This window comes from Toxoplasma gondii, chromosome V, assembly GCF_000006565.2.
Source record: "Toxoplasma gondii ME49 chromosome V, whole genome shotgun sequence".
NCBI lineage: Eukaryota > Apicomplexa > Conoidasida > Eucoccidiorida > Sarcocystidae > Toxoplasma > Toxoplasma gondii.
In genome coordinates this window covers 1,051,610-1,077,804 of record NC_031472.1, presented here as the reverse complement: position 1 = coordinate 1,077,804, position 26,195 = coordinate 1,051,610, and the positions used below count along the sequence as shown (strand labels likewise).

Sequence of the window (26,195 nt, the reverse complement as noted above, 5' to 3'; positions counted from 1 at the left end):
AGATGGTCTAGCTATGATCCACATGTTCCTTATGTCGCCTTTGTACGGGGGACGTGGTAACTTCTTTGAATCTCAAGTCGTTATACCTTATACGTTTGTTGTCTCTCGACCTGAGGCGCCCTCCCGTTGTGCTACGGTTTGCTGCGGAAAACGGTGATCGTGGGATTCTTCCTGTGCCGCTGCTCAGCGGGTACCTGATTGAGTATCTTTCGAGCGGGATCGACACGCAGGTTCTTCACGACGAAGCACGATTGGTGGTTGTCCGAAAATATTTCAGGTCGAACTGGTTGCCTCGAATGCTTTCTCAGAGTCGTGGGGCATTATCCGATGTCACAACCGTACACGAATCTGTGTCGCGCCTTACTTGGTTGTTGGCCTGAAATATTTCAGGTCGAGCCGGTTGCATCGAATGCTTTCGCAGAGTCGTGGGGCATTATCCGATGTCACAACCGTACACAAATCTGTGTGGTGCCTTCATAGGACGCCCAGAGGCGATATAAGATTGACCTCGGATTTTTCGAGAGCTTGACAACTCCGAGGAACAGAATTTGAGTCGGAAAGAAAGGAATCAAAATTGGTGTCTCATCTGACAGCAGGTGCCTTGAAAATATGATAGTGCTTTAGTATATGAGCACCGACAGTGTGCACGAGGCAACATGTGAACAGTCCGAACGAAATACTACAAACTACCGTCGAGGAGCAGGTCAACGTGCCTGACTGATCAAGCGACACTGCGCTCATCATAGAGTTATGACGGTGAAGTCAGTCAAGGTGCGAATATTATCTCTCAATACCGTACGAATGAAGAAACGCACGTTTCAAAATCTACGTCAAACACACTATACGAAAAAATGCGACGCGCTGAAACCTGAGTGGTCCGGAGTTTGGCTTTCTGGAAGTATACTTTTCTTGTGGGTGAAACGGTCGACTTGGTTTCAAAAGGTGTCTCGTGACAGTCTGTTTGATCACTCTCTATCTCCACACTGTGATATATGCGATCACACATTAATACACGCCTAAACGAAGGGCAAGACACGGACTCAGCGTGACAGGGGCGGTTCAGTACTGATCAACCTGCGAAATCCTAGTAGTGGACATATTCGTCTTCCAAATACGACTGCCACCACATGCACATGCACAGTCCTTAATCCAGAAACATTTACCTCTCACAGTATAACGTGGCAACCGATGGTTCAGAGCGTCGTTCATAGCTCGAAAGCCACCAAACCAAATGGTTGCCGTCAAGCAAGAAGAGCCCTCTTCACGATACGTCGTACACCTTCGGTTCCGTCATTCCGTCGATGCCTTACACACAAGAGAACTGTTTCTCCTTTTAGCGACAATGGCAAGCCTATTGCACAAATATTGCATCAACGCCTGAATGCGAGATGAGAAGACACTTTATTCAGGTCGGTCATAAGCAAAACACAACAATTTACGACTTTCTCAACTGCACAACTGAAAAAGAAAATGAACTCCTGTCCCAATCGTGTTGTGCCAGTGTAAGAGATAAGTCGAGAGTGTGCTTTGTCTGGGGAGCAATCACGTTGACAAATGGTAGTGGTGGCTAGTCCATGCCAACCGCATCCACAGCGCACCCTAATGGCTCTCAAGTCAGCTATAGAGCTTACAGTTTGTTATCGGGCAAGTTGACGTCGAACGTGGCAGCTTGGAGCATCCACACATGTTATGCAGCTGCGCCAGTGAAATGGCACGCAACATGCCGGAAAGCAGCTAATCTTTTCTGTTCCTGCGGACTGACGCTGACGTATCGTCTGTTCCCAGATGATGATGTTTTACCGCGAACACGATACATGCTTCGAGCGGACGAAAGAGCATTGAATCGCGGTGATGAACGTCACACTGTAGTATCCCTTTCGCATCACATTCAACACCACAGCATACGGCGATAGGCTGACAGCGTGGTGTTGCATAACACCTGGCGACTAGCTTATCGGCCAACGTCCACCGAACCTTGACTCTAAGTTCCACTTGGTTTGCCTCCTGTTTTAGGCGACAGGTCTAGGGGTTCGTCCTCATCTGGAGGACCCTCCCCTTCTTCTGACTTGCTTCCAACTGCGCCACCATCGATAGGCGCTCCTGATGAGAACGCATCAGCTGGTTTGACGGAGAGGTCTAAGGGACCATCCTCTTCTGACATATAGTCGTCGTCTTCGTAGTCCTCTCCCAAGTATGGGGGACCGGTCGGTGCTCCTGATGTGCCGGGAAAGGAGCCCATGATTCCTGTTTTGGCCGACAGGTCTAGAGGTACATCCTCAGGTGACAGATCACCACCATCTTCTGAATCGCTTCCAACTGCACCACCATCGATAGGCGCTCCTGATGAGAACGCATCAGCTGGTTTGACGGAGAGGTCTAAGGGACCATCCTCTTCTGACATATAGTCGTCGTCTTCGTAGTCCTCTCCCAAGTATGGGGGACCGGTCGGTGCTCCTGATGTGCCGGGAAAGGAGTCCATGATTCCTGATTTGGCCGACAGGTCTAGAGGTACATCCTCAGGTGACAGATCACCATCATCTTCTGAATCGCTTCCAAGTGCGCCACCATCGATAGGCGCTCCTGATGAGAACGCATCAGCTGGTTTGACGGAGAGGTCTAAGGGACCATCCTCTTCTGACATATAATCGTCTCCGTCATAGTCGTCTCCCAAGTATAGGTGATCGCTCGGTGCTCCTGATGTGCCGGGAAAGGAGCCCATGATTCCTGATTTGGCCGACATGTCTAGAGGTACGTCCGCATTTGGAACATCACCCTCATCCGTGGCAGAATCTCCCGGACCTTCACCGAATCCTGACGTACTTGGGTCATGCTGGACCACGCTATCTGCCGTGGTCGAGAAGTCGGACCTTCCGTCGCCAGCTGAGACGAACGCCTGCTCCTCAGGAATGAGCCCGACGTACCCGTCGCCACTTGCAAATTCCGGTAACTCCAGTTTCTCGGTGCGCTGCTCTCTTGCGGTATGATGCTCGACTTGATCAGCTTGTGGGAGACTCACCCCATCTACTTCCTCGATGCCGACCAGGCCGTCCCCCAATGAATGCAAACTCACCAACGCTCGAGCGGCCGCTATAATGGCCGACTCTGCATCCTGATGAATCGGCCTTTCTGCTTCAGAAAGGTCGCTTAACATTTCACCATCCACTGGGTCGATCAGTTCTGATGTCCCTGGCTCGTCCTCTGTCTGCTCAGACTCCGGCACCTCCACCGGGGGTTGTGCCAGATCTGGGGATGTGAGTGTAGCGCGGTCGTCAGCCCATCCTTCCGCGGCCTGAAGCGCGGCTCCGATGGACTCGACACCGAGACCGGACGCGTCAGTGCTGGGTTGGGTCTGTGGGGCATCTGTTGGCTGAGCTGCCGCTTTTGAACGTTTCGTTGTCCCATCTGCGCCCGCTGTCGGCGAATCAGAACCGGTCTTTCCACCTGAATTGATACAGAGACAACAAACGGGGGAGGAGACGGAAGTTTGCACAGCTTGAAGATCCCCCTCTTAAGAATTTTCGTCCGATGTAGGAGTGACCAGCTGACTGCCGTCCTCGGTGCTGTCGTATATACGGTACATCTCTCGAGGTGGAGAAGGAAATTTATAACATCAACACGCAGAAAGTCTCCTTGGAATAGAAGGTGATACCAGCAACGCGAGCGGTTGCAACACGCAGCGATTTGAGGATATGTACAGAATACCAGACTGCGTAGCAAGTCGCTGGTCATTAACGCTATATTACTCTTCTGCGTGCAGGCGTTTGCCACGCAGGGACCTCGGGGCTCTTTAGCGACATTCCACGACGGAACACGCAACAACCGAGAAAAGCTGTGAGAGCGAGGAACGCAACACATTCAACTTGCGAAGAGACCCGGAAACTCAAGCCGGTAGACGTAATTTCAGTTCCGTCAGTTTGTGCTTGGTGTTCACCACGAAATGCATTCTCCCCCCAGCGATCAGGATCCGCATCGCCCGCGAGAGGCTGCCAACACAGGCACGTTCTGTAAGGCAGGCAAGTCACCTAAAGATATGATATACTATTTCGGAATGAAAGGCGTCCATAGCATAGAGATAAACGAGGGACCTACTGTGTCTGTGCCACTTCCGTTTCTGTGTGTGTCGGCGTGCCTTAACGCCGTGTACTATCGGGCCTGACACGTAATCACAGGGAAGCCAAAAGTTGCTATCGCTGCCAGGCTTGGGAAACGCCATGAACCAGCTATACGCAATCTATGCATTACTGTTACCACTCTTATTGACCGCGAAAGCAAACCACTACTCAGATGCTAGTATGATCACTACCATCGGACTAAGAGTAATAATCTCTGATACAGGATTATCTATAAGCTCCTTCTGGGGAGTATAGACTACGAGCTGGACTACTGATTCAAAGCTTGGAGGTCGAAAACGCCAAGTCCCGTAAACGGCAGCTCGCAGCATGCGATAGAAATCGTTAACGACTCAGAACCGCAACGCATGCCTTCAAACATGCGAGAATCTCGCCAGTCGAACCTTGAGAACCTGGATCGTTTCCGTCGAACCGCCGTCCCCTAGCGCCCAGCTGATATTCTGCAAACACACCGTGAGCAAACACTTGTGGCCAACCAACGACCTCGCCAAACAGCGAACCCCTGCGCGTACGAATAGGCGATGATGTGAACGCGATATCCTACATGATAGTTATAGTAAAGCACAGCTACGCACAAGGACAGTTGGCCATCAGTGGTGCAGCACGTCAGTACAGCGGTGGATACATAATCTAGGGGTAGGTTCCAGTGATCGCTACACATGGCCGTTGAGTTTTCCTTTTTATGGCCTGGTGCCCGTGTACGTACCCCTGCCGAATCCCGCTCCCCATCTTCCCTCTGGCACCATTTCCTTTCCCGTCGACTGAGACGAAGGAATCAGCGATCTAAAACGGTTCACTCCACGAGGTGTCGACTGCCAGCAGAAGCACCTCTTACCTTGTCGTCGTTCCGGCGAGGCGTCTAGAATCGCCGTCATGAGAACCGAGTCCGCAGCCAGGTAAGGGCCTGGCGAAGAACATACGAGAGAAAATCAGGGGCACCAGCAAAACGACAGAACTGCGGATCACACATCACTCTGCCTGACAGGACCCGAGCACCTGGGACGGTGGTGTTGTGGAATGTGAAACCGGAGGAGTCAGTCAACATAGCAGGTTCCCCTGGCCTTAGCGCCGGTTCCAGAGTCCCATTCTCTCCAGCCCTTGTGTCACCTACTCAGCGTTGTATAGAGCTTCGACTACTTTTCAAGGGGTAGCACGTGCAAACGCATGTGCGTTCACCAAATTGTGTTCACGACTGTTACTAAGTGCTTCATCCATTATGCAAGTTCGAATGGTTTCGTGACATACGTTCCAGGAGCATCAATAGAAGACGTCGTTACACCGTTCTTGTTTGTCGCCTCCCCACAACGCACATGCTGTTCAGTGGCCTGAAGTTTTCGTGATGCTGGCGTCTCGTTCCATTCTTATGCTACCTATGTGCCGACGCAGGTTTTATACTATCTAAGCAACTGTCACATGACAATAAAATTTTTAGGATTGCTTGCGCTGTGGTCTCACCCATTTTGGCATATGATTTCTCCTAACTTGTGTTGCGCGGGCGTTGTCTGTACTGGCTGTTCTGGACGTGGGCGAAGATGAGCCCACTGGGGGTGAGACGCTTTTGGTAGTCAACGAGGTGAGGAGGTAGTAAAATAACTTACTCTCAAGGATCTCGGGATTACGCTGAAGCCAGGCATTCATATGCGCAAGAATAGGTAACCTCCGAGATCGTCCACCCAGAGCTGCAAGTAAGCAGGAGAAATGTACAGCGTATCCAGTAATGACACATGACACGGTCACGACAAACCAGTGAACGAAAGATCACAGGATCGGACATGTGGTTCAGCCACCATGAACAAAGACGGAAACGAGAGGCCATGGCGATTAGAGGAACTAGCAGTCAGAGTTTCAATTGTTCACCTCACTGCGGTGGAAGACAGCGGAATCTAAATAGCTATATGAGCTTGCATAGCTGACCCATATGACCCGTACATCCAGATAGACATGTCTAGGAGGCATTTATGTTCTTCATATGATAAAACAAATCTTAACAAACGTTGGCCAACGGGAAAGCGTAGTTGGCTGTACGTATGCGGATTGGTATTCGGCTCTCAACGTCCACGCTTGGACGTGCTCCATCCTTCGCACAATCGTAGTTTCAGTGACAAATCCTGTGCATTCCTCCGAAACGGGGGGCGGACATGACAGATCCTTATTGCGGATGCACATAAACGTGCTGGAACCTTTCGTCATGTGTGGAGTTCCCAATAGCCGATCTGCGGCTTGTAGTCGCCAAAACATCTCTGCGGATGTCCAGCCTCTTCTCAGGCTTATTCCTCCGCACCGTCTGCAGCTCGTGCTCTGGCAAACTTGCCAACGTTTCTCCAAGTTCAACACGCACGCTTCACTTACTGCGTTTCTGTAGCAGCAGCCGCTCTTGAAACGTGCCTTCTGCATTCGCACCAAGTGCCTCTTGAACCGCAGCGTCGTTTGGTTGAAGAAAAAAGCTGACTACCGCCTCTCTTGCACTCTCGGCCAAAGGCCCAAAAAAGCCGATGTCTTCCCAAATCGTAGCTGACATCCTTGAAGCTGACCTAAAAGAGCTGCCTAACAGCCTGGAACTTTCCAAGAGTCCGGGAGATTGGTCTGTGAGGTATTGTGCACGAGCAAGTTCTGCTTCGAGGCCCATAAGGCACTGCAACAACGTCGTTATATTCTCGTGAGGGTTGAGCAGAAACCGCGTGAAATCGGACTGGGCCCGGTGGCTCGCCAGGCGAAGGTGTGAGGCCAGTGCTTCTTCCCACTCTTGACGCGCTTCTGCATCATCTGTAAATAAGAACCAAAATAAGCGGTATCGGCGAGAAATCCGCATGTGCCTGTGAACGAGTTCAAACATTTGCTGTCATTCTCGCACGTCCACCGATTACTCTACATAGTGCATCAGGCAGTATACGCGAACTGCTTTAAGGACAGGGTTTGTTTTTCAACACAGCCTCTCTCCACTTTCGTAAACATCAGCATATATATATATATATATATATTGAGAGAGAGAGAGAGGAGCCTGACGCATCTGTCCTCAAGTAGGCTCTATAAGAGACAACAGAAATTGCACGACTCGGGCCTTCATGCACGAAAGAGCAAGCATTTAGAATCGTCTTCGTGTTGCGCTAATGAAGAGTGAGGGGAGCCCTCCTCACACCAGAGCATAGTGAGGAGTAATTCCACGGGACTAATACGCACTTCAGGGGAAAAAGTAATTATTGCCACACATGCACTTCTACAAACGAGACCAATTCTAGATCAGATATGTGTCGCGCCTCAGTGCTATGCGCTTGCATTCAGCATGCTGTGGCTCAAACGGCTGGAGAATCCATCATGAAGGCCAAGGCGATTTAGGGGACGCGCCGTGAAAGAGTTGCGGGAGCTTGCCATCTTTCCTTCTATTCACAATACCCGCACGTACACTGGCAAACAATGGCGACACGTCGGACTGCGTAACAATGAGAGTGGTTGTAACAAGACACGGAAAGATTCATCGGTATGTGTACGGAGCTGCACTTACCTGGTGGGAAATCGCTTTCCTTGCAGTAAGGTGCGATAGCCGAAGACAGTCGCGTATAATCGCCAAGGCCGAACAGCACTGCTAGCCGCTCTGGAGACATTGCGTCGTCGGACCCAGGAACGACAGGATCATCCCCTGAGGGATCACACGTGACATACCGAGACACGTAATGGCAACCATACGTCTAATCTGCCTGCGTTGATGCGAGCCCCACACCATCGAGACGCGATGACAAGTACACATCATATCAGCAGCCGTGTGGCCGCGTCGGACCTTCCGTGGACTCTCATGCATTAACAAATGGGTCACAATGAGTAGTCAATATCGCGCCCACGTGCATTCTGTCACTCGGAGTCACTTGTGTGATCACAGAAGGGCCGATAAACACTCTGACGTACACAAACATGCACTAGCGAGTAAAACGGGATTCCTGCAGCCCATAAAGACGGTTATCTGTATCGCAACATGCACAACATGAGACATGACCATGTGCATTGGCATATATTCGAAATTGTGTTCATGTTCTTCATCAGTCGTGACCCGTTGTGAGTGAGTCAACACGGAGGTGCATGCATCCCCAAAGGCATACCCATAGGACACCAAAAGACGAATTTTCAACAGAAAATGATTTGTGAATCAGCTTCGGAAATTGTTGTGGATAGGATTTTGAAGAACCTCCGTTAACGTTTGGAAGGCGACTGTCCAAGTGTCTACGAGCTAGGCACAAGATGAAAGCTGCATGCGAAGACGAAGCGTACCAACACTGAAACACTGATTGACATAAGTGCAACCCTGAGGACCTCTGCGCTTTGCTCGTAGCATACTGCGCACCGTACCTCCACGCCATGATAAGCAACGTTCCACAAAAAAGCGGCGCCTGGTTTTTGGGAATAGTTGGCAATTGTCTGTTCGCCAGAGTGTCTCAATACCACGGAACTATAGTCGCGATACTTGGTGTGTGTCCAAATCTCGTCCAGTACACGGCAAGCCCCCTGTAGGCTTGTCTTTTGGCTGAAAGAGTCTGCACCCGAAGACGAGGCATCCAGTCGACTAAGGCAATGACGACTGTGACCGACGAAGATATTTCACGTAGATTGACAGAACCCAGGAGAGCAGAGGACATCTGACGGCTCCACATGCACTGGATGACCGCATAACACGTAGCTGTCACGTTGCAGATAACAGGTGGAAGCATCACCGAAACGCAAGTAGTATCTGCACTTAAGGGAACGACGGGGATGACACCACACCGCGGAGCAGCCAGGAGAGCCAAAATAGCCAACACATTATTTGTACGCAAACCGGTGCGCGGGGTCGTTGCGCCGCAATGCTCAGGATACATGGCGCGTCTCCCTTTCATATCATTAACAACATGTGGGCAGAAATCCTGAGTGTTGCTGCTGCGTGGCAAGAAACATGAGAGAAATGTCCTACCTTCGTGTTGTGGCAAGAGTCGTGGCAGGTAAAAAAACAGGACTCCCGAACGCGGCAACTCTGAAGAAGACACCGACAAGCAGAACGAAGGAACACTAACACTCACAGATCAGATGGTAATGTTCTACACAACCGGACACGCAACGGGCGTAAAGTACAGACGAACAAGACTGGCAGAGGTGCTGTCGGCGACCCCATGAAGCCAAATTGGGTATCAGAGCACTGGTTTCTCTGGTAAAATGACTGAATCTGCAGAGAGTTGGTACGTCAGCGCGGTGGGCTCGTGAAGGAGCAGCCGTTGTCAACGTGGATACAGAGTGGGGTTGTCTACCACTAAAGAAGGAAAGCGGTGAAGCAGTATACTGGTGTGGTTTAAAATCAATAACAGGCCAGCATGTGGGTGAACTGGGTGTTCGAATGCACCTTAACGCAAATGTCGCAACCGCGGTGACGCAGATGCAAGGGAGACGTTCGCTGAGGACAGGGACCCGGCAAAGAGAACTGACTGCACAAGAGGATGGTAGGGAACACGGTCTTAAATAGGCATGTGTGGTCAAGGACGACAACGGCAGCAATCGATATTCGCAACCGATGAATGGGGACAACGGCCCGCATCACTGTGTTTTCCTCGCTCCCGAAGAGGCGCTGAGCGGCAGAACGTAACAGAGAAGTCTTGGAACATGTTTTCCAATACTGGCGTCGCCGTCCTGGATGTTCGTCTACCGTGGTAGGTGTGAACACGATTAAATGGAATTATCGACTCACGTGATTGCGTGTGAGGATGAGCTTCGATCCACCTGTCCACGGTTCTGCAGTTGATCGCCGTTTGTGCAAGTGTTTGGAAATCTACCAAAATCCAGTGGAGAACAGCGGTCGAGTTAGTTAACGGATCCATGCAGACACAACAAGACAGGGGACATGCCGGAAGTCATATTCGCTTATATGCACGAGGGACCGCCTGGGGATGTGACGCTGCTGCACACATGACGATGTTTTGCTCTCTTTGCTGGACGCATGAATGATACGCACGTTTACCTGCGCCACGGAACATGCGCGAAACGTTTTGAAAATGTCATTCAGACGGATACGAAAAGCAAGACGTCACCGAGTCAGGTTCATAGAAAGTATCTGAAGAACATCTTGACACGAGGCAGTTCACCTGCACATTCGAATGTCAGTGCTTACGCACAGAACACATAGATACACGTGGAAAGAACTCCCACGCGTCCGTGCAGCACATGTTCGTGAATAAGTACGCAAACAAACACATATCACTGTATGACTATGCATTTTCTTGGATTCCCCCGAATCGCCGGGAATTCGAGTGATGGGACGACGTTCGTCTTTTGTCTTACCCTGTAAAACCATGTTTGATAATGCCACACCGCTGTCCTCGCCTGCAGCAAACTCTTCCAGGTGTGGAAGTCTGCGTGACTCGGCTGCAGCTGCGATCAGATCGTCCATCATTTGTCTCATTCCCAGCACCGCAGGAGGCGCGTTTGAGATAACAATTAGCAGCTTGGTGATTGTGAGTTCTGCGCGCTTCTGATTCCTGATACATGTGCACTTTAATGCGTCAGGAACTAACTCCAGCACGCCCTTTTCTCCTAAGACGGTGACGTATATCGACATCAATCGAAGAACAGCAACAGAACGAAGCGCTGCTTCTAACCTTTCCATCGTCAACATGGTGCTGGAAAGAGACGCCCACGAAAATCTTGCAGTCTTTAGCAGCGTGGGTAAAACTGACGTTGACAACTCGTGAAGGAAAGTGACTGCATTGTCGCCTACAAAAATCGCTAAACAAGCAAGAGGCACCGACATTTCAAAAATACAAAATGAGAACGGTGAATCGGCACTGGTGTATAAGACTTAGCCACAATAAAAATGAAACCAAGTGCCACTCGGTAACTTGACCCGGACATGCTGTAGCTGTCTGCGTCGGAGAGAGACAGCGCGTAACGCAGTGGAATGTGACATGGGCAGCCCAAGCCAGTAACAGAGGCAATCGGGTGGATATTTTCCAATTGTACTCTATCGGCAAGCACAAATGGACAGCGGCAGAACAAAGTTAAAAACGTTCACATACTCGATTGAGGCATAACCATACAGAATGCCCTTCGCTACAGTGGCGCCTAACAGGTACATTCAAACAAATCTGTCCCGAATCTGCACGCGCCTCACACACATAATGAAGCTCCGAGCAGGCGGCGAAACTCGATTTCTGCATCCTTCCACAGGACTCCGTGTGATCAAATGGAAGCACAGCCCCACCACTTCGGTTCCCTTCACGTCTACAGAGCTAGGAAACAATGAAACCAAAATGTGTACGAATTTATGTGTGGAGACGGGATACGAGGATTTCTGTCTCAGCGTCTCACCGGAACCACCTGCTGCATCGAATAGCATTTGGATGAGGGGCTGCAGACGAGGAGTAGGCGCTCCATCCGTCGGCTCCTGATCCACTGGAAAAAAGGAACGCAGCAAGGAGAAAATCGTTGGGATTAAGGTTCAAACGTTCACAGATCCCAAAAGCATGAACAGTGCACGAGCAAAACAAATAAGGAACTCAAGATCTCATGAGGGTATATCTGAATTTGTCTTTATGGAGGTCTGGAATGACTACCACACACACAAAACGTGAGCAGGTCTATGGGGGATTGGCACATAACTAATGCACTACAACCGGTCAGCATGACCCTAGTCAACTGAGTGTATCTCTGCTTGCGGCAGGTTGACAACGTCCACAAAGGAGCTCTCGCTACTACACACACATAAATGAGGAAGCTGGGATGGGGTCGGGCAGTGGTAGTGAACTCTTTCACGGCCTATGCACCGTCCAAATTTTTCAGTATCACTGAGGGAGCTCCCGAGTTGATACTCGAATGAAGTCCGGCAGTGCGCGGATGCAACTGGCTGAGAAACCTTCGAAAATCGCGCGTGACTCGGGAACGGCGTGGACTCCATTAGAAGTGAGGTTGGCCGCAGACGCAGGAAACACATAAAACGTTCCTTACCTCCTCCTCCGCTGGGGTCGCTCCTGTCCTCGCGACGTTGAGAGATAACCTGTGTGTCTGCGTCTACGCACAAAGCGACACTCCGTGTATTGACCATGATATCCAGTCCGCTACGAACATGCAACATATATTCGCCGGCATCCGACGATGTGGAATCAATATCAATTAAAATGGGCTGTGCGGCCAAAGCCTTTCCCTACAAGCCATCGACAAAGTTCAAGTGAACAACATCGTTCAACAACGACGACGGGGATCGGCCACCAGGGATAAGTTATGAGCCGAGACGGCGAAGGTGTGTGGATCGCGGAACATGAGGAAAATGCGGGAGTTAACGTATCCTATTGCAACTACAACGCTCGCGCAAGGAACGGTGTATATACCAGCCTTGACGGCTTTGGATATAGACACTGTGTGCAGTCTCCGCTACAATGCCGTTCGATGGAGATCTATTTGTTAGTGTTGCGCGGAGGTTGGCACAAAGACGTCAGTACACCCGTTGATAACCCCCCCATATGGGTGCCCAGACATGTATGAACTTGCTTATGCGACGATGCACATTTCATCTGTCCCTCATGGGGGGACTGCTATGGCTACCCGCTGATAAGCGAGAATAAAAAACAATGAGGACGAACATCTATGCAGTGAGCCTACCTTCAGTTGATCTGCTAGCGATGGCAGCAAGCAAATCGGAATCCACATCGAAATCTGAAGAAACGGCGAACCACAGGAAACGGTGAACGCCGTGCCTTCATCGAAGCAATGTGTTCTCTCTTCGGGCACAGAAGTGTGCATTTCTTGAGTCTAGAGCATTTGCATCTGAGAAGGATTAGCTGCGACTTTCTCCAAACTCCATTGTATTAAGCTCACTTGGTATCCCAGGTTTCACCGAGCACACGCTTGGTTGCAAAAGTACGATGACAAAAGTGACACAAATTGCACATACGCTAAACCCATACAAGGCTGTAGAGAGGTCGTACTGGTCAACGAGCTGCGTCGTACGTGAGAGTCATATGTACGGTAGGCAGCGGTCACCCCCGGCATATTTGGGCGCTGCAGCAAAGCAGCCAGCGGCTTGACATGGCAAAGAGGCTCATGTGATGAAACGTCAAAGTACGCAGAAGCAGCATAGTCACGGCAACCACAACAGTGAGGCGAAAAAGGTGGCAGCGTATCACGGACGTTGATGACGAGGTCGAATGTTCGAGATCACAGAGAATGCTGACCACCTATCTTCTGCGATGGTGCACGGCAAACAGAAACCATCTTGTGCGTGGAGTGTCTATTCTTACTTTCCAGTAATTCCGGTCGTCGTTGCAACACCTGCTCGAGGACACTAAGGAGGTCGACATTACCAAGCGCGTGGTGAAATACTGACAGGCAACGCAAACAGGCAATAGGAAAGGAACGGTAGGAACCGCATGGGAAGTGAATGTGGAAAAGTAAGTTTGTGTCCGACTGTGCCACGGCGTTGAGGAACGGCTTGTGGCAGGGCAAATCGTATCGTATAAAGTCTCCCAGTTGAAGTCCCACAATTCATAAGCGGAGAGCGGTTCTCGGGAAATCCAGTGGGTCGGTATTATGCACGGATGGGAGAGGCATCGGGAGTACGGGAAGATCAGCGCGGTCAGCGCCGCTTTATCCGATCAGTGCTTGCGTCTTGGTGCCCTTGGCGTGTCAGCCTAAGACCGAGGGTAGTCGTCAAACCGCGCAACGCATGGAACTACGTGTTCACCACGCTACGGCCTCACCTTGCGTGATTAACATGTGCAGACAAGTCACCAATAAAGTGTTAGCCATAGTGCTATTTCAGGAGATCACTGGCGTTTGATAACATGTAGGACTCCCACTCTCAACTAATGCCCGGTTCTCTGGATCCAATATGATGGTGCTGTTCATGTACTGGCTCTCACAGTCCTCTAAATCCCTCAATCCGAGGTCCGCTCTCTGTTGGTGAACGCTCCGCTTAGCGCTTCTGAGAGTGTCCTGTATTACGGACACAGCTGCCTCCAAAAACGCGGTGCGGAACTCCGCCGAGGCATCACCGTACACTCCTAAGCGTTGCCACACGAACGCGCAAAGTGGCTCCAGATCTTCTAGGAGAAAGCGTTCTCTCTTTCTTCGACCTTCACCGGACGCCCTGGGCCCGTCTAGATCCTCTTGGCTATTGCCGGGCGTCGCCTCATCGTCACTGGCTACCGTTTCTCCGCTGTGGCCACTTTGTGAGGCAGACGGCTCCGCCTCGCCTTGTTGCTCTCCATCGTCGGATTCAGCTGGCTCCGTTGCCTGGATCACCGAGTCGAGGACCATGTGCGCCGCAAGAGAGAAATCTGCTGTCACTAACGATTGCAGGAGCTGCTGGACCCATTTGGAAAAGTTCATGCCCCTCTTGCAACTGGTGAAGTTGTCATGAATTTCCTGTTTTAGAAGGAGCGCGGCACCAGCACGGGACCTCCTGTACAACCGGATGGTGTTCTCTGTTAACACATAACAACAAATACACTCGAGGCGGCAGTGAAGTCGGGAGGGGGAGTCTCCTGCATGCCTGACTGTCCCGAGAGGCACGAAAAGAAATGTGACGCAGGACACTGCCTGATATTACGGTCTTGGAGAGTTTGGGAGGACGAGTCGCCCTACTGTTGGAGATAGGAGGAACTGCTCCACGATACACAGAAAAATGTGAGAGGTGACTGAATAAGCATAGTGGCTGGATGTGCTACACAACGGTGCACCAAATGATCATTATGCATCTAAATGGGGAACCACACAACACCTGACCAGCAGCGAGAAAGCTATTTCGAATGCAAGCGGTGTGACTGCGTCAATGCAAATTACGCTCACGCAACGAAACGCGAGTTCTCATCTCCCTGAAGGACGTTTTGTCACCAGCATGGGTTACACAGTCGCCTTGTCAGATAGACTCATACAACCAGCTGCCTTTCCCACTGCGACGCAGGGGTCGCGGCGGGGTACTAAATTGAATGCGCGTCAGTAAAAAGGAAGATGCAAGTCATGAGACTTCAGGACTAGAGGTTGTACGAATCGACAAGAGCATACGCCAGGAAGGTATAATCATGATGAGTAGGGTCTGGACTCAGAATCTTGCGGCTGCTGGCATTATGATCGACTCTGAGTGATAGTCTGTCCATGTACGTCCACGCCTCTATATGATAGGAATGTTGATTGGTGCCCTCCATCATACCATTTGTTTGTGAGTTCTGTTCTACACGTTGCTAAGAATTCTGGATCAAACTCATGGCAATGCGACAGCTGTGCCTCTTCAGTCTCGGAATAACCAGTCCACAGCTACATGAACTCGCCCCCGTCATCCTCATATGTACGTCCATATAGAGAACGTCTAGTGTGTCCGGCGTCAAGCGTCCGATGTCCGTAGCCCCAAGCTATAAGGCATCTTTCGCTTTTCGCGTCCGTGGGTTCTCTCCTCAGGGGCTTCACAGACTAACCTGAGGGGGCGTGTACGACAGGCAGAAACGGACGAACAACATCGTTCATGGAGGTGAAGTCGACGACAGGGGTCTCAAACCTCGTTCGTTTCCGCTTAATATCCCCACCGCGAGTGGTTGGTATTGGAGCTGGAGAACGCAATGACAGCAAAGAAAACGACATAACGCATCAAGTCATACTAGACCGCTGAAGCGACGCTTCCATGTCGTAGAAGCCTGACCATCCTTTTACCGCCGCTCGCGTGTCCAACTCTCGCTTCCCCATTCGCGCGACCCCCTCCATGCAGCTCTCGGTAGATGAACCATACGAAAGGGAGTGATGGAACGCACGTGGAACGCTAAAGACAGCAACTCATTATCATATCTTCAGTGAGGTGAAGCCACATCAGTTTTAGATACGCAATGTAGAGATACAAGGACCTAATGACAACAAGCAGGAATGCATATATATCTTCTAGCCGATTTTATCGTTTCGGATTTGGATGGTTGTTCCTCTTTCACAAGCCAGATACACAACAAACGACACGCGACTCGAGACAAGAGAACGAACACAATCTAGGTGTACACCGCATACGGCTTCTTGGCAACAGTGGTGCGTCATGCGTAGTCTAGACGGATGCGCACCCTGGCCATTATTACCGCATATGCCCCTGAGGATAGTGACACGGCCATCGGACGCTGAATCACTGTTGTGCCTATATAGATATATAGGCATATCTCAATATGGGATGTTCAGACGAACGTACGACGGGCAGTCATGCAATTCAGCTGCACGTTAATCAAGCTTTCATGGATGTGATGGGCTGACCGCGCAACGCTGATCCCCGGAGACAAGAATGTAATCTACTGCGCGCGGGAGGGGACAGCATGAGCCGTTGAACAGAGTTGCGACGATACTGGAAGATATTGAGTTTCAGCAGTTGACTGTGAAGTAACTGGCGATGCCACCCGTGGGCTCTGAACGTGCTTGGATTAAGCCTCCCTCTTGAGACTGGCTACACGCTACGTAGCCCGCGCCAAATAGCATGTGATGGGAATAGCGAAACGACATCTCGAAAAAAACTGAGGGTACGGGATAGCACTACTCGTGCAAGGCCTCTGTCTTTGGAATACGTAGACGTCGTGCGATTACCCGCTAGCGTCAAACTTGATCCGTTCGACGGACCTTGCTTGCTCCAGACAGTGACACGCGTTGTGTAACATGGTAGTTCCGTGTAACCGTGCTGAAATAAATACATACCTGCTGCTGTTGCTCTTCTTAGAGCATCTGGTAGCGCGCTACATGAATATTAATCCTGGATAGAGAGGGATTTGCTTTTTCAAATACAGCAACCTCTGGATGTGAAGGTGAAAAAGATTCCTCGGCATATCCCACCAGGCCTTGATATGACAGTGAATGGCAAGTCATAAGGCAGCAGTGCAACGTCGTCTCCTACATGTACACATATTTTTACGAGCATCAATGGATGTGTCCATTTGTTACTAACTCAGAAACGCTATGTACTGATGGAGTTACTATGTTATGTACATATGACACTCCTCTCATGCTCATAGTTTAATGACAACACGAGCAAATATCCAGGCATATTCAAGTCGGCGTTCTTTGAGGTATAAGGGGTAGCATTCTTGTGTCAACCTCACGGCATAACCAGGCATGCACATGGGAGACGAAACTTACGTAGCGGCAAATCGGCATCTGCGAACAGCATGTGTTCCAAGAGTCCGCCGGGGATCAGTAGCTCTGAAAGATGTCGAGAACAAATATTCACAGCTGCGCACGCCGTTTGTTAGCTCTCAGGTGGCAAACATCACGGCAACCGACACGTCGAGGGATAGCGGCAAGATGAGACCAGCAACAACTGATCCGAAACGCAGCGATGATGCTCGACATCTGGGAGCGAAGATGGAGACGAGAAACGTGAAAAGCGGACTGTGACAACAAAAACAACTTGATGAGTCTATTATTGTTACGGAAACACGAGCGCTGTCGGAAGCAAGAGCGATACAAATGCGATGGAGAGAGAAGCACCACTGAGCAGGGATCTGACACATAGGAAATGCATGAGCAACTACCCGGCCAAGATACGAAGCCGAAAATGTATCAAGATCAAGGGCAAACCGACAACCGGTCGGGCGGGCGGGCGGGCCTGACAAAAAAGCGGAACGCCATGATGTATGTGTGCGAAAGAAAAAGAGAAGAGAGCATACGAACATTTCACATCACACCGCAAATGGGCTGAATGCGGTGTTGAAAGAGAGCTTCAGCTACCGTTAATGTACCTTCACGTTTGCCGGGGTGGTCTTCAAACCATCGTTGCATCGACACCATACTGGAATAAGTATATACTGGCGCCTTGAGTTCTGAAAAAACAAAAGAATCAGCGGCAAACCGGCAAATATCTCAGACACGATCAACGACCAACGGTTCCTAGAGTCAATATGACTTTCTACACAAAATGGAAGTGGAGAAAACCGAAACTCACCAGCCGTTAGCATGAACCAACCACCAACTTGATCATGCAAAACGCCGTGCACGGCGGCACTCGGTATGGTGCGCAGAAGCTCCGCTTACATCTCACTCACAAAGTGGGCACTTTTCCACGGCGTTCTGGGATGTGCTGCTGGCTACTCACTCGGCAGATCCGCATGCAGTCTTGCCTCTCTGCGTTGGCACTGCCTCACCACAAGAGCTGCCTTCCGACTCTCTAGTTTCACACAAACACAATATATTCGCGGGTATGTCGCCAACACATAAATGCATGCTTGTACACACTCTCGTGCGAGGACGATCCAAATCCTGCACGCTGGGTCTGCGTTCATGCTGTATGAGTAGTACGGTTTACCTGAACATGTAAATGAACGGAAGGGTGTTTTTCTACTCTCGCGGGACCACATGAATAGGCGTCTATATGAATATACTGGACGTCACCATCCATGTTTACCTCTTCGCATTAAACGCTGAGGCATTACAAAGGCGTCGCTGGAGCAGAGGGCGCCTGTCGGATAGGCGCTGCGACCCTGAAGGAGTTTGTGTTAACAATGGTTGACAACACTGTCGCAGGCGTTCGCCAAACTGGGCATCATGTAAGCAAGTGGCTTCGGCTTCAGGGTGGAGTCAACGCGCTTACCAGCCATGAGCGCTACAATCGTGTCGATATTCGTAGTTGCGGGGTGTCTCGAGGTGGCAGTATGACAGGCCTTGGGAAGAACACTGCAGCCAACAGCATTGAGCACCATACGCATTCCGTGCCTAGCCGCGAAGCGAGTCTCCAACGTGTACAGGGGCTCTGCAAGTAGGTGCCGGGTGTCGTGCATGACATTCCATAGTTTCACTGCAGCTTGACTCGGATTCGGTGTCATCGCAGGATGCATGTTGTGATATCCTAAACACAGAACAAGCAACCCCCTCAAGCCAGGACAAAACACTGTTAGGAACTGCAGCAAGAGCGTCGTATTGCAGGACATCGCCGAAAAACTGCCGATGCGAAGAGTCACACATTTGACAGTATAGAAGTACATGACCTCTTCCTCCGGTACTCCTGTCAATGTGCGTCTGTCACCTGCCGATGATGCTGATGATGCCCAGTCGCCGTGAACAAGACCAACACCGTCAAAAGTCGACCAGTCAACGGGCTCTATCCTAACGACTTTTTGACACAGCCGCGCAACACATAATCCAACGCCGACTCCACCCCCTGCTTCTGAGCTACAACTTGGGGGAAAACGGATGCACCGCGTGTGTGACTGTGGCGCAGCAAAACATAACCTGAACGACCGCGCCATGCCTCCACGCTAAGCAACCAGGCACTCGCACTAGCGTCATTGCGGACGGCGGCAGAAGACAAGTACGTTCCACTTTTGTGTTGCTTTGCTTCCAGAGAGCTGATATGCTACGGACATTCGAAACCTCCAGCATGGAAAAATCGGCCTATGAAATCAGGAATCCCAAGACCGGCTGGCAAGAGGAGCAGTACGGCCCGTAAGCAGTCCGGTCCGTTCCAACCAGCGTCACCGATCCATTATGTGTACCATTGACGTTCGGCACGGAGGGAACCAGCTTTATCACATCTGACGTCCCTCCGTTTCCGGCTGTTTCTTTTCAACCAGTCTTTATTGCGTATTTTGAGAGCGAATATTCTGGTTAGCGTCGCTGCTGTCCTTCCCCTGGTCTGTGGCACCTGTTGCCGGCACTTGTTTACCACGGTGGTATGCCACACGATGAGCTCCCCGACCTCCAGACTTGCTTGCCCCTATAAGTGTTTTGTTCGGTGCTTCGTTCTCCAGATGTGGTTCACAAGCTGCTTCGATAATGGTCAAGACGTTTGGTATAGAGTGAGAGGAAAACCGATGGTTGCAAGCGATTCTTCTTGTCTCAGTTCTGCCGTGCAGCGCTTACGCAACAAATAGAAAGCGCGTGCGACTAAGAATTGAGCAACCACCAAATTACGAACAAGCGTTTCAATCCGGCAGCGCCCGGGCGCTAGCACGAGCCTTCGCTCCGCTTGCCAGAATCTGTAACGAATGTTCATCAATTCGTTCACAAGAAGGGAACTTTGAGCTGCAAAATCGCTCTCTGTAAATAAGGGAAACAAGCAAGAACAATAGGCAACCATGCAGCTAATAACGCTACGAGGGGACAAGGCTCCGGGGTAGAATGGTTTCTCAGGCTGTAGTATATGCAACATTTTGTTCAGGTGAGACTCCTAGCGTTGTAATAAGCGACATCTAACGAGGAGCGAGGCAAAAAATCATTCGAAAAGCAGAGCTGACTCCAAAAGAGAATTGTGGTGGGGACGGAATGACGGTTACAGGCGAAGCACATGTACGCTCCAGCACGCTTCTCAGGTATCGACGTTATTCCTATCGATGAAATAGACAAGCTTAGACACTTCGCGCACTGCATCCGATTTGGACAGCGTCTACCCCCCTCATAACCTTTGAAACCAAGACACAAGCGAAGAGCAAGACAGGGGTTCCAGATACGAGAGTGTGAAACCAGTAACGCGAAGTCGGCCAGCGCTCGGATAATAACTATAACGAACACTCACTACGGGTGAAAGACCAAATGAAACGCAGATCAGTTGTCCACAGAGATGTGGCGACATGCCACCAACCTGAAGCCCATCTGGGGAGTGAGCGTTGAATGTGCGCCCGCAACCGAAGACAGCCATACGCTTTGCCACGTACAGGCAATTCTTTACGGAGTGGTGCCACATGCAGTTGTTCGTTTGTGTGCACAGCATGATCCAGGTGTTTTGTTAGATGGACCCATCGGAAGGCGCGGTATGAGTCGATTATCCGAAAACCATATTCATTAGACAGATCTAATATATATATATATATATATATATATATATGCATATACATGCTTACCGCGACGTAACAGTTAGCTCGCGATTCACGACACCTACTTCGAGTGTTCAAAAGTATGTGCGATTGTACAAGAACGAAACTGTTCCAGTTCTGGGTCTGGAGGATTGGCGGCTGTGATGCTGTATCAGCATCCAGTGGCCAAAGCAACGAAGAGGCAAAAGCGTGTTTGCCATGTCCAGTGACATGCTTGCATGTGTTCCGGCCCCTCCCCTTTATTCCTAAAAATGCACCAGCATAAGCTGCTCTCACGAGTTACAGGAGACAGGACGCGGATGCAGACGTTCCGCACGAGCCAAATTTATCTCCGCCCGCTGAGTTCGTTGATTGTTGTAGTTCACTTTTGAATCGAGGCCGCTTGTCGACCAATTGTGGACAGACTGTTCTTTATGCATGTCGTGCCAACAGTATCTGCGGTGGTTTCCTGAATTACTTTACCTGATGACGAGTGCAAGGAAGCAAGGTGTTGTTGGAAAGTTGTCTCAAAAGTCCGCAGCTGTTCGTGTTTCAGAAGATGAGCCCGTTCAACATCATGCGAAGGCCTGTGTTCTATAAATAACACAGTGAGAACAGACGGCGAGCCACCCAGTCAGCTCAATTTCGGGCGGTGGAGGGGGAAACGCACATGAACGACAGAGGAGGAAGACAAACGAGCAAACCACGAGCGCCCTGTGAATCTAAAAAAGAAAATCTTCGTCTACATGGTCGACTCAAGGGATTTGAGCAGTTGCACTGTCTTTGTCCAAGGCCAAAACCAGGTATCGCATGCTACCGAGTGAGCCGTTTGGACTGTCATTTGTATTTCATAGAGGGTACTCGAACATTTATCCCCATGTATCAAAGTTGGGAGGTGACCCCGCCTACAGTCTGCAGACCCATCTAGCTCACCAGGCACATCAGCCGCGCGGTCCTTCTCCTCCTCGCCGGGTTCCGCTTGTGCCTGTCCTCGGTGCGCGCGAGGACGAGCATTTTTCTTGGGTACGTCGTCTTCCTCCTCTTCTGGGGCCTCTGTTTGTGCGTGCGCCCTTTTCGCTCGTCGGCGCTCCTCCCCGGGTTGGTTCCCGGTCTGTGGGTTATGGTCGGCCTTGCTTCCCCCTTCTCTTCCTCCGTCGCCTGTTTCGCCACTTTTACAAATCGGGTCCAGCGGCGTTTCTTCTCCCTGTGACAGACGTCTGCTGTGGGAGGACCCGACAGCACGAGGTGCGATACTACCATTTGAAACGACCGGAAGCAGAAGACCACGAATTCGAAAAGGAGACGGAGAGAGAGAAGGAGAGGACGACGAGGTACCGAGCTGCGGGACAAGGCAACGACGAAGATATATTCTGAGGAAGTAGATGACGGCAACTGTGGAAATAAGTGCTACCAGCTTAACTGGAGAAAAGCCGGGGAACTGTCTGCTCGGATGACTTAATTGGCTTTTAGAACGCCGATAAAACCTTGTGGAAACCTGTGTCTTACTATCCTCTTCTTCACTAGCTGAAACCAGATTGTTCGGCGGAGAATGCGGCTTTGCTCCTTTCTGGCTTATCGAGGCTTCGCCGCCGCCTGCTTGGCCACCCGCCTCAACCGTGTACAAGGAGTCGTTGTAATGGGACACCTGAACCGGGGTGGCTTCTCTCTTTTGTACACCATCCATCATGGCAATGTCGAATGGAACCTAGTCGCGGACCTTAAATTCCGTCTGAATACAGACATTCGCCACAGCGCCGATCGCAATTCAGACCGCAACTGCAAGTGTGACCCCACGGCTCAAGGCCAACACTTCTGAACTGAGTCGGCGGTGAATATTCGCAGAAAGAATGTTTCACATAAAAAAACCGGTAACGAATAGGGGCGGAATAAACCGAAGCAATTTGTTGTTTGGCATGTAGCCATGTCAACTGTTGAAGATGCACCGGGCGCAACGAAGCGGCTCTACGACTTGCTTAGGCCTGCAGAGGAAGAGTCGTCTGCTTCAGGTGTTTTCTGAATGAACCGTGGCAGTCGTACATGCAGCACAGGCAGCTCGCGGTGCTAGCGAATAAGGGCGCAGGTGTGGGGCCGCCGAAACAAAACACAACTTGAGTTCCTGTTATGGATTTGGCTTGGGGCGACGAAACAATAATACGAAGTCGCTATAAGTTATAAGCTGGTGCACGATGTTGGCACATGATTGTTTGGGACGCACAGAACGTGCTGCACGTTGGAATTGCAGTCTTCAACAATGCTACAGTGAATGGAGGAACCCCTGATATCTCACCACGCCACTGCCTGGGTGAGTTAAACGCCACAAGGGGAGCGCCGACCCGCCAGAGCCATTGCAGGTAGCCTCCCAACGACACCAGACTGTGTGACTACAACGTTACTCGGCACACACCATACATCATGGTTATTCAGTGCTTTTAGACAACAAATGCTTCTATTTTTCACCGAAAACAGAGGAGATCAGCTACATCTGGAGCCGCGAAAGCTTGAGACGTTTCGGAAACCACAAAAAATTCGTGCGCGTGCGCGGTTGTCGGTTGGGGGGACAAAGCAGAATTTTGAGTGTATCTTAGACCCCATCAAAAAAAACTTTAAGAAAACAAGCATGCGCCTTCACACATTGTAAAAAAACTGAAGGGTCAAACAGTATTAGCCCTCTCCCGTCATTTGGCCAAATCGTCAGTGTTCGAGGATGAACTCGCGGACCACATCCGTGTCATCCAGGGGCCATAGGATACAGTCAATAGAATGTGGGTGGCAGTGAACGAAACCGTTTGTGTGGCGAAGTGAACAATGTCAAAGCTCCAAATATACTCTACCAGACGGTGTCACCCTGAGTGCCGACCCCTCACGCCAGCGTCGAATGGCGGCAACTTCCTTTTTCTGGCAGAAATGTGGGAAGCACCGAGTTTGGAATTCGACTGTTTGTGCGTTTGTGGAAATTCACACCGTTCTGGTATTGCAGTCTGCGGGAACTCCTACATTCCAGCGAGTTTGGAACATTAGCAAGCCACCTGTTTCGGATCGAACCACTTTAAAGATCGCATGATATGCTATAAAATACCATTCTGTTGTAGCTGCTGGCGTTTGTGAGAACCTAAACACGTGCATAACACGGCGTATCATCTGTTGTGCCTCTATATGAGCGTTTCCGTTGCGAATGAACTTTAAATATAAAACGCAAATCAAACACCACTCAAGCCACCTACCAGAAACTCATTTGTCCTCATGGTAGTACATATCCGGGGAGGGCAGTGGCTATTGTAAGTGGATATAAAACTAAACCAGATTCAACCATTTCATGAGCTGTTATTCGTTGAGGCGTGGCCTGCTAGGCGTCTGTTGTAATTTTGCAGGGAGCTGGAAACACTGGACTGAAACGCAATGGAAAGCCTACACGAGCGCTGGTGTTAAGGATGATATCAAGCCGATTCTTGTCATTGATCATCAGTATATTCCGTTGCCTGACGGTATCATGAGCTGTTGGTTTTTCACTTGTCAGCTACTGAGTCATTCCTGTCCGCCTGCAGCACAGACGCAGACTGGCCACCTGTGTCAGCTTTCGTAAGGTTGACAGCTCTACAGGTTGTCATCAACGTAGTATTTGCGTGGTGTGTATCATGCGAGTACTATCTTTTTACTGGCAGACACACTCTGACGTATCAGCAGGGCTGTACTCCCGTTGATTCTCGAGTACTCGCGTCGCGGATCACGTAACACGTTGGCTTCAGATCAGTTCCTTCAGCATTTGCATCTAAGGAAATGACCCAGAATCGCGCTGGGTACAGGTCATGCCTGGACACGACTGGCAACCCCAGCGTGACGACGCTTGAAAAAAAAGGTGAGATTCTGTACAAGCTGTGGTGAAGACGGTCCTCTGAACCGAGAGTTCATCGGGCGCTCACCACAGCAGAAGAGATGCTTGAACTAAAGGTTCGTAGTGGCTTCATAACAGGAGAGACTGGTCAGGACGTGGCGGCAGATCAACAACATTTTGCCAAGGTGGGCGAGGGCAATTGTGAAACAAAGTAGCCGAAGAGGCATGCAGCCGACGTGGAGGGGAGTTCCTTGGTCAGTGCTCCCAATATGTCCAGCTACATGCCAGGATAAGCGACTTATAAATGTCTCCCTGAGTGTATGGAGGTGCAGTGTCAGAGTTTAAAGTGGACAACGGTATTTGGATGGAGATTCCCGGACTAGGATACCGGGAGTTGGCATACAATGGCATGCCAAAAGGCGACCTGGCAAGCATGTATCCTACTGCAGTGGCTGTTCGTTCCATACAGTAGCAACGATCCGCAAAGGACCCAGCGAGACGTCTATCAGATATTCCTTGATGAGGGGGAAGCCTTCACTCTTGCGGCAGCGCTTCATATTTGAAGAAGTTGCGGTATCCATGCATGTTTTTGCAGGTGGGCTAAACTGTACGTAGTTTCATGTGATAATACCTCAGCTCAAGTGTTGGGCAGTTCCTATATGTGCGGGAATGAGTTCAAAAGGCCATAGAATGTCTCCGTTCAGCACATCACATCGCACGCATCCATCTGTGGCTGATGGTGTGAAAGCTGGAAATCGTTTCGGCAGGTGGACGAAGGAACAATAAGAATCAGACACTGTTTACGGACAAGAGGGCAACGTATTTGTTACGTCTGTAAATAATGGCAGTCGTACACTCACTGCCTGCACAGGCGTCACGCCCTTTTACTTATCGACATCGCATTCACTGCAGAATTGTCCTTGCTGTTCTTGTTTTGCTGACTATTTCACGTCGCGTAACAGACTGTGCCTCGACAGGAGGCTCTGAAGCGCTTTCAACCGCGTCGATTGCCATGACGTCGCGCACCTCTCTTTCGACACGCTATCTGACCTTTCAAAGATCAGAGAGTTAGAAAAGTGAAGGTGGTATATGGATTTGGCGACATAAATGCTTGTTGTCAGGCGAATCAGAATGCCACCTGGCAATCTGAAGCGCTGCGACGGTGAAAGAGAACAGCAGTCGTCAATTGGAAAGTGGCAGTTTGTACGCGGGTACGTGCCGTGGGGAATTGGAGTGCATAGGCTCACAAACGGAGCCAACATGCAATAGAAGACTAAAATACAGTTCACGCTCAACAGGTGCCTTGAAAACATTCTCAGAGTGGAATTGTGTTCCTCAGCGACGCAACCGCAACCTCCTTTGGCAACTCTGGCCAGAATGCATGTCTTCAATGTAGTCTATGGTTCTGGGCGTTCCCGAGATACCCAAGGCCGCAGAAGCACACAGGGGCTTAAAAATGCTGAAATAAATAGGTGTTCCTTACAAAACGTGACGATGCTT

At 50.4% G+C, this 26,195-nt stretch overlaps 1 protein-coding gene across 1 annotated transcript; it reads right to left on the bottom strand.

Moving 5' to 3' along the window:
• Positions 1-923: 923 nt before the first annotated feature.
• On the bottom strand, positions 924-20,044 carry TGME49_213460 (hypothetical protein). Its single transcript, XM_018779606.1, has 19 exons — positions 18,670-20,044; positions 17,822-17,902; positions 17,220-17,282; positions 15,542-15,670; positions 13,991-14,554; positions 13,370-13,450; positions 12,732-12,785; positions 12,081-12,143; positions 11,445-11,528; positions 10,419-10,862; positions 9,829-9,909; positions 9,064-9,123; positions 7,630-7,764; positions 6,480-6,893; positions 5,729-5,809; positions 4,966-5,034; positions 4,514-4,570; positions 4,090-4,152; positions 924-3,441 (listed from the first exon to the last, which is right to left on the bottom strand). Exons 1-19 carry the CDS (start codon positions 19,322-19,324, stop codon positions 1,982-1,984), a joined length of 4,638 nt encoding a protein of 1,545 aa, XP_018637890.1. The 5' UTR covers positions 19,325-20,044; the 3' UTR covers positions 924-1,981.
• Between the last annotated feature and the right edge of the window lie 6,151 nt (positions 20,045-26,195).